At 54.0% G+C, this 8,128-nt stretch overlaps 3 protein-coding genes across 3 annotated transcripts; 1 reads left to right on the top strand and 2 right to left on the bottom strand.

Moving 5' to 3' along the window:
• Positions 1–256: 256 nt before the first annotated feature.
• BO95DRAFT_462827 (glycoside hydrolase family 55 protein) lies at positions 257–2,962 on the bottom strand (the record flags this gene model as incomplete). The annotated part of the gene is made up of 6 exons (XM_025588940.1): positions 257–1,012; positions 1,078–1,551; positions 1,609–1,974; positions 2,032–2,453; positions 2,525–2,808; positions 2,862–2,962. 6 exons carry the CDS (start codon positions 2,960–2,962, stop codon positions 257–259), a joined length of 2,403 nt encoding a protein of 800 aa, XP_025443268.1.
• A 2,398-nt stretch (positions 2,963–5,360) lies between these two features.
• BO95DRAFT_101515 (alcohol dehydrogenase zinc-binding domain protein) lies at positions 5,361–6,814 on the top strand. The gene has a single exon (XM_025580309.1). The coding sequence runs from the start codon at positions 5,464–5,466 to the stop codon at positions 6,442–6,444; it is 981 nt and encodes a 326-aa protein (XP_025443267.1). The 5' UTR covers positions 5,361–5,463; the 3' UTR covers positions 6,445–6,814.
• BO95DRAFT_360957 (uncharacterized protein) lies at positions 6,456–8,076 on the bottom strand (the record flags this gene model as incomplete). Its single annotated transcript, XM_025582497.1, has 4 exons — positions 6,456–7,140; positions 7,190–7,311; positions 7,369–7,628; positions 7,692–8,076. The coding sequence occupies 4 exons, from the start codon at positions 8,074–8,076 to the stop codon at positions 6,456–6,458; spliced, it is 1,452 nt and encodes a 483-aa protein (XP_025443266.1).
• Between the last annotated feature and the right edge of the window lie 52 nt (positions 8,077–8,128).

Below are 8,128 nucleotides of genomic sequence, written 5' to 3'. Positions count from 1 at the left end.
TCACCGTTAGCTTAGAGGAAGAGTGGTGAATTTCCAGATGTTTTGTCTACAGAAAATTGTGCAAAACCGGTGGATGGTAAGACTTACGGGGTTGGCTTTCTGAAAACAATTTCTCCACTTCACAAGTCAGTCTATGTATTTATTTTCCGCAGTAATCTGCGGAGTAGAGGGCCTATTAACATATACCGAGTGTTAAACTCTGCTCCAAGAACGTCAACGCTATATATCCTGCAACTACTCCGTAATCACCGGGACTTCACGAATCATACAGATAAGCAGCAATCACCCCGCCCCACCCCCCAGCATTCTCGCTCTGCCGCGCAATAACCGTGCCCCCCTCCACGACCATATTCGTCGTGCTCTTTGTATTCGTCCCGTACAAATATATCGCCGACGAACTCTCCACCTTCACCGCCGTCTGCTGACAGTCGCCCTTGGGACAGTCGCCGTTGTCATTGAAGAAGACCCAGTTGCACCCGCCGTACAGGAACAGGTCCGACGACCCGCTGATGCGCTCGAACAGCGCCATCCGGCAGAGTGCGTCGTCGGCCGCGCACTCCGCGAAGTCCGGGTCGCTGCTCGTCAGGTGTTCGTCCCAGGGGGCCGGGGCCAGGGTGCTCCCGACCCCCTGCCAGTAGGGGGACTCGCTCTGCTGCAGGGCCGAGAAGACGTTGCGCGCGTGGTGGAAGTTGTACTGGTACAGGGTGTTGTGCTCCATGCCGGTGCCGATCAGCCAGGTCGCCGCCGTCGCCTCCACCAGCATCCCCCGCCCCGTCGCGATCGCCTGCGCGTTCTCCCCGTCCAGGTCGTGGTCCGCCGTCCACCCCCACATGTTCTCGATGTACGCCGACGCGGTGCTCGTCAGGTGGACCAGCCCGTACGCCGCCTTGCAGCTCTCCGCGCCGCCCGTGCACTCACTCTCTACGAGGCTGCCCACCGCCCCGCCGATCCGGAAGTGCGTGTTCCAGAATCCCACGTCGCCCGGGTTCGTGCCGGCGATGTTGACTTCGAGCTGTTCCTTCGTTAGGGACTTTCTTGTTTGGATGTAGTACAACGGGGTGAAGGATTGAGACTCACCAATTGACAACCAGGCAGGATATCTGCAACAGTCAGAACCATATCGCTGACTTGAGCCACGCCTGTATCCCCAGGGTATCCGACGCGGATCATCGCCCGCGGGGAAGCCTCGCTCTCGAAATTGTCGCCCACCGCGCTGATGATCGAGGCGAAGGAATCGCCAATGATGCGACTGCCGCCGGGGACAAAGATGGTGTCGGTCACGATGTAGGTGCCCGCGGGGAAGTAGATCAGCTTGCAGTCCTTGTTGCTCGAAAGGATGGCGTTGATGTTGCGCGTGTCATCCGTCTCCCCGTCGCCGTACACCGGCTTTCCGGCGACGTTCTTGATGTTCAGGACCTGGTTGGCCGTATACTCTTGATACGTCGGGGGTGCCTTGGTGAAGTACTTGTTCCCGGATAATAGTGCGGAGGCACGGGGGGTTTTGACGAGTTGTCCGTTGGTGCTTTGCATTTGGTTCGAGCCGGAGGTATACTGTTCGTACGGAGGTTAGTCGGTTGCTGGAGTGGTGGTAGAAGCAGGAATACCTACCATGTGTCCATGTACCCAGGTGTCCGAAACGCCCCCACTCAGCACAATCGTGTCGCCGATCTTCACCGTGTTGCCGTAATTGCTGATGTTCTCCAGAATGATCGAGTTGCCAGCCGTGTCGGACGTGCCGGACGTGATGAAGGTCCCCACGCTCGTCGCGCTGGTATCGATCACCGTCAACGACCCAGATGTCCCGTGCGCGTCAATACCGGTCTGGCATTGCTCGAAGCGGCATCCTACGAATGTGATGTCGGTGCCCCCTGCAACCACGCCGGTCGTGGTCCCGAGGAAGCTGAGGTTCTTGAACACCCACTGCTGGCCGTTGAGCTTCATCCCCACCGCACCGCCTTTGAACCACAGGTCGTTCTGCAAAGGTCAGGTTTCCATTGTTTGGATTCCACAGAAGGTATTTGGGGAACGTACCATGATCAGGTTACTGTTGTAATCATACTGCGTCGTCAATCCGACATGTGTCGCAGAACCAGTGGGCATGTTAAATCCCACATTCGTCAACTGCGTCGCCTGGCTGACGGTCCAATCGAGCAAGGCAATATTCTTACTGTATCCCACGCCCGTCGAGTCCAGAACCACATTCTTCATGCCAATGTAGAAGTTGATGGTGCCCCCGAAATTCGGGTCCTTGGCGTAGATGATGTGGTCATCCGGGAAGTTGGCGGCGGCCTTCAACACGGGCGGGTTGGTCGGGTCTCCGATCAGGACCGTTCCCACGAACAGCTGCAGAGAACTCTCCAGAAGGTAAGTCCCGCCGGGGAGATAGACGATGGCCGGCTGGCCGGTCGTGCCCATCGAGTGGGAGGCGCGATCGGGTCCGTTGGAAGGTCCGGCTATATACAGCGAGAAACCAAGTGTCAGCTTCCGGTCTCAGACTCTCCAGCAATTAGGGCTTCCCCCGTACCGTGAATGGCGGCCTGAATCGCCAGCGCCGCGTCCCGGCTGCCCGTATTATCGGCGCCGTAATCTTCGACCACGTTCCGGAAGACCTTGTACGCCTCTTTGTGGCCGGAGTCGAGGAAGGACGATTGGCCGTTGTGCTCGATGTTCTCGTACCAGTATCCGCCGGAGTTGCTCGAGCTGGCGCAGAGGGAGGGCGAGGCCGTTGCGATGGTCTGGTGCACCGGAGGCCCGTTGAGGCTCACCCATGGCTGCGCGGTGCGGTTTTGGATCACGAAGGGAATGCCACTGTCGCTGTCAGTGGGTACTTCTTTCGAGTATTTTTTTCGGGTGGGACTCACGTCGGATCAGGGATGTAACTTCGTTGGGGGATGGATACCGCGCTTGAGGTCGGAAAAGGCGCAAGTTTCTGAGCGGAGCCCGAGTTCTTCATCCGCGGCATCGAGGTGTTGCGCCATCCATCTTGCGGTCTCGCGAGCACCAGTGAAAAGAGTGATAGCCACGATATGCAAAGCAGAGCGAATGTCGAGTTTGCCATCATAACGGCGCGCGTGGGTTGAAGCGAATGCAATTATACAAGCATCAAAGAAAAAGACCGAGGAGAAAAAAAGTGACCGATCAGGGGGAAACAAAGAGTGAAAGTTCCCCTTGAGTCGGAAATACAAACCTCGATACCTGTTGCTTCGAGAAAAGGCCTAGTCGGACATTGGAATTTCGCCCAGGGATGGCGTATCACACGGTCGGAAAGTGTCAGGGGCCGGGGGGAGGGCGCGCAACGAGTGGAGGCATGATTCTGGGAGCCTCCTCTATTTATGTGGACATTTATTAGTGCATACCTGGACTGAGTCCAGACAAGGATTGTCCAGGTTTGGGAGGAATCTCGCGCGGCGGAAACTTACATACTGGCATGCCTTAGGGCAAGACTTAGAGTAAGGAAGTCAAGCCCATAGTTAAGGTTAGGGCCATCCATCTATTTGTTGATCTTCCGCAGAAAGGGCGGTCGATCAGGGGTTTGACAACAACCACTTGAACTCTACTTGACCAGTCCACTCCTGAGCCCCCAAAAAAGCAGTATCTGTGTGTCTATCTTGCTGTGATCTCATCTACATTTTGAAAAAGTCATCCTGCTCATCCAGACCATTTTCTCAATCGTTGAATCTCTTCTGCCTGGCGGCATTATCCCTTGTCACCACCCCCGCGCCGCCACCGCTGCCAAACCATGCAGAAAACCCAGTTTCGAGACCCTCGTGATAGCAGCCACAACCCTCAAATCGGGAAATACAACCTTGAATCGGTCCATCCTCGGACCAAAGTGTCGTAGGTATCGTCGATGGCATTTAACCCCAAAGACAATTGTCCGAGCCATGCAGCTCTGACGTCTTTCGCGACAGCGAGCTTGCATTCCGCAAGGCACATACCAACCAAGGTTGAGAGCAAGGGATTGCCCGCGCAAGAACCGGCCAACAAGTGCGTGGCACGTTGTAGGGCAGTTTTCTTTCCATGTTGCGATCAGGACCCCTGTGTTTCTTGCTCTGCAATAGCTTGCAGGTTTTTGATGGCTTTTGGCAACAGTAACAAAACCACTAACCTCAGCGGGCCCTGAGTGCTAAGATGGCAGTATTGTGCTATCCTAACACAGTATCTTAATTCTTCTACTATTTCCTGTAGACAGACACACTACTTGCGTCATACAACTTCCAAAGCATAGGTTTCTACATCGCCCATTCAACTTATGATCCCCCCCCCACTGGCGCCCGCCTTGGAAACAATCTGCAACACCACCCCACTCCGCCCACGCGTATCGGTAAAGCTCAAGGATTTATTTGACGCAAGATGCAATCGGTTTGGAAAGCATGAGAAAGATGAGAGTAAGGGTGCAGGCGGTTGAGTATGGTAGTAGTAATCCTCGCGTCTCGCAAAGAGATTCCGCTGTAAAACAAGATGTTCAGTCTTAGGCATAAATCCCGCGGTTTCTACAAAAGCTCAGATATGAATACACGGATCATGTTTAGCATACTGACAGGATATGAGTATACGTATACTGTGGTAGACATATGATTTTGATATCTGCTGTAAGGTTCAGTTTGTGGACGTTGGGGGTCCTCGGGTCGTTGTTACCCGGTAGACGATGGAGTTTGAATGCGACAGTCTGGTTGGGATGGGGATATCTATTGCATCGCAATACTAGACATCATCATCAAATTGCTTCTGAGGGAAGGTAATGATTGAAAGAGGGATAATCTGGATGTTCGCCGGTCGTAAAGCGAGCTTCCTTTCGGTTCTCTCGATCCTCTGCTCTACATATATTTGTTCGACGTTGCTGACAGCTTCTCGGTCCGCCCGCCAGGCATCCTGTTGCAGCTATGTAGAACAGATGTGCAAGATACACTGGACAACCAGCGGGAAAGGCTGGTCGGAGACTTCAAGGCTTACAAATTCTAAGATCGTTGCTAACAAAACCTTGTAGTACAAGATCGAAGAGTCTCGTGTCAGTAGTTGGTCGGTCGGTCTCCTGCAACCACCGAGCCAGCGTTTTCTTATTTGGGTAAGGTCTGCGCGGGCGGGCCGTGGGCACCGCGGGAACGAGAGCACACTATCCCCGAAATGGAATGCGCTGAGACCCCGGGCCCCCGGTCCCGTCCCCAGTCTATGGTTTAGATTGGAGATTCGTGAAGAATATCTGGCCAGGGCTGCGAATTACAAACACGAGATTGATGACGGGATTTGGAGTTGTGCATGGCACTCTCACGAATTATAAATATCGCTTGAGTGTCGCCTTTCACTTTCCCTTCACCGATTCTTATCTGCCGTTGTCATTACAGATCTATAGTATCGAGTCTGTTCGCTCAAAGAATAATCCATTGATCGTACCCTGTTCTCAAGCAGAATTATCTTTGCATACTGCACCTAAAAAAATCTACAGTCCCACACACCTCCAGCAGAATGAAGGCGATCCTTATCGAGAAGTTTGGAGGCCCAGACTCCCTGGTGATCAAGGAGATCCCCCGACCCGAACCCAAGACCGGCGAAGTCGTCATCAAAGTCAAAGCCTTTGGCGTCAATCACGCGGAGATGCACATGCGCAAAGGGGAATGGGCCGAGTGGATGCCCGTGAGCGGGATCGAATGTGTTGGCACAGTCGTAGACTGTCCCGGGGGCCAGTTCGCAGAAGGGACCGCCGTGGCAAGTCTGATGGGCGGACTTGGGCGCACCATCAACGGCAGCTATGCTGAGTACACCCGCGTGCGGGCTTCCAACGTTGTCGAGCTCGGCTCAGGGGCATCGACGCTGGGGTGGCATCAGCTGGCTGCAATCCCGGAATCCTACGCCACAGGCTGGACGTGTCTGTTCCGGAATCTCGATCTGAGGAGCGGGCAAACGTTGCTGATCCGCGGCGCAACCTCGGCTTTCGGACAGGCAGCATTGAATCTGGCCGTGGAAACGGGTGCACGTGTGGTCGCGACGAGTCGCAGGGAGAGTCGCTTTGCGCGCTTGAAGGCGCTGGGCGCCGAGCGTGCAGTGGTCGAAGGACCCGATCTGTCGGAGCGGTTGGCGGAGAGATTCGACGCTGTCTTGGACCTGGTGGGCAACAGCACCATTGTGGACTCGCTGAAAATGGTGCGACGGGACGGAAGGGTGTGTCTGGCTGGGTTTCTGGGGGGTCTAGCTCCGATTCAGGACTTCAACCCACTCCTGCAGATGGCCAGCAGTGTACATTTCAGCTTCTTTGGAAGCTTCGTATTCGGTACCCCGGAGTTTCCCCTATCTGATGTCCCCCTCCAGTCCATCGTGAAGATGGTTGCCGATCGAAAATTCACAGCAGAGCCGTCGCGTGTGTTCCAATTCAACGAGATCAGGGAGGCGCATCGAATGATGGAAGCCAACGAAGCTACTGGAAAAATGGTCGTGATTGTTGACAACTGAAGTTGTCTTGGTCACGGAAAGAATAGCTGGTCCTCCAGCGCATCCAGTGAACAAAACAAAGCGTCGGGAATCCGGAGGAACTGTCCAATAAGATCTTGATAGTCAGTAAATTCAGCCACTCCCATGAATACAATCATTTTCCCAAGCAAGCCTACAAACGTTCCTTGCAATTCTTCACTTAGACATGAAGCACAAGACCCGACTGTCAATGCCCAGACAAGGTAGATCTGATGACTCGTCGAGAGCAGAGAGAGCTCCATATCATGCAAGAGTAAATGTAACCTAGATCCGTATAACAGGCCAGGGATGGTGTCTAAACCAAATCTCCCACGAAGCTCTGTGAGATACACGACCGTAGCTAGCCGGAAGCATTCCATCACACGCGACTCTATGGTATCGTGGACTGTGGCACGTGGGTGTGACAGCAGAATGTGTAGAATCGGTGAGATGTGAAAACCGGGAAACAGAACGTCAGACCAGAGATCCCGTTTCAATAACTCGGACAGCATGATCATATGTAACTCGGCAAGGCTCTGACGGATATATGAGACAAAGACGTGGCGGTTCGTTCCGCTCTCAAGCGATAAGTCGAACCGATACGAGGCTATGGTGAGCTTACTGCGACCGGCCAGGATCGCTAGAGGTTGTTGGTATCGAGGCATACTGTCTTGAATATATGCGCCATTGACATCCACCCTGCACATACATTAGTCAAGGAAACAGCTGCAGGGCGGTATGTGCTCACCAATACAGCATGGTCCTCAGCAGCGGGTTAGAGTCGAGAGACTGGGCGCCACCTCTGCAGTCAAGGATACGGGATAGACCATCCATGTGGACGTTCAAAAGCTTTGGATCCCGCGTCATGTTCTTGATGGGCCGAGTCAGCCAATTGAGCATTGGTCGAGGGTGACTGCAGTATCTCACAGCATAACAACAGAAGGCCAGCACAGCAACGACCACCTCGTCGGAAACACAAGTTGCGGGGTCTCCTAGACGCTGCTGCAGGAGAGTTGTCGCATGAACGGTGTATCTGTAGTGATCCGTGCTGCTATCGTCGGCGTATAGATGTCCCAGGTGTTTCGACGAGGCTGATAACAGTTGCGATAGAGCGATGGTTTCACGGACGACATCGAGGAAGCCGATGTCGAGCATGGTTCGAAACATGGAACAAGTTCCATCGTACACTATTCTCACAGTCAACTGCTGTGTAGACTAGTGTGACTCCCAATCAGACAGGTAGATCGTACTATGGTCCCAGAGCCGACGAGCTCGGCGATCGCGATCGATCGGAAATGTTTCGAAGGGGTCCGATCGGCTTGCATCCAGCATTGAGAGCGGAGCTAACGCGACAGAGCCATCTGTGCAGGACTGCTGCTTTTCATGCAATGGCGGAGAAAAAGGCAGAGGTAACGAAGCAGAGCCCTGCAGCAGCGGGTTCGTATCAAACTCAATAGCAATGGTTTCCTTTCGCTTGGGTTTAGCGGTTCGTCGGCGATAGTCGACCATCGCGTGGCTGCGAACGCGTCGCCGCGTGGCTGCATCTCCGGCTACATTGTCACCCATGACGGAGATAAACTCGAAGTGTGATGCACAAGGTCGATCTCTGCTTCTGGCTGGCTTGCTTGTTATCATTGTCACAAGAACTTCTATCTGACTCGGTGCTGTACCCAGTGCATTGCGACAA

The sequence above is a fragment of the Aspergillus brunneoviolaceus genome (assembly GCF_003184695.1).
Source record: "Aspergillus brunneoviolaceus CBS 621.78 unplaced genomic scaffold BO95scaffold_26, whole genome shotgun sequence".
Classification (NCBI taxonomy): Eukaryota; Fungi; Ascomycota; class Eurotiomycetes; order Eurotiales; family Aspergillaceae; genus Aspergillus; species Aspergillus brunneoviolaceus.
This window is presented reverse-complemented; position numbering and strand designations above follow the sequence as displayed.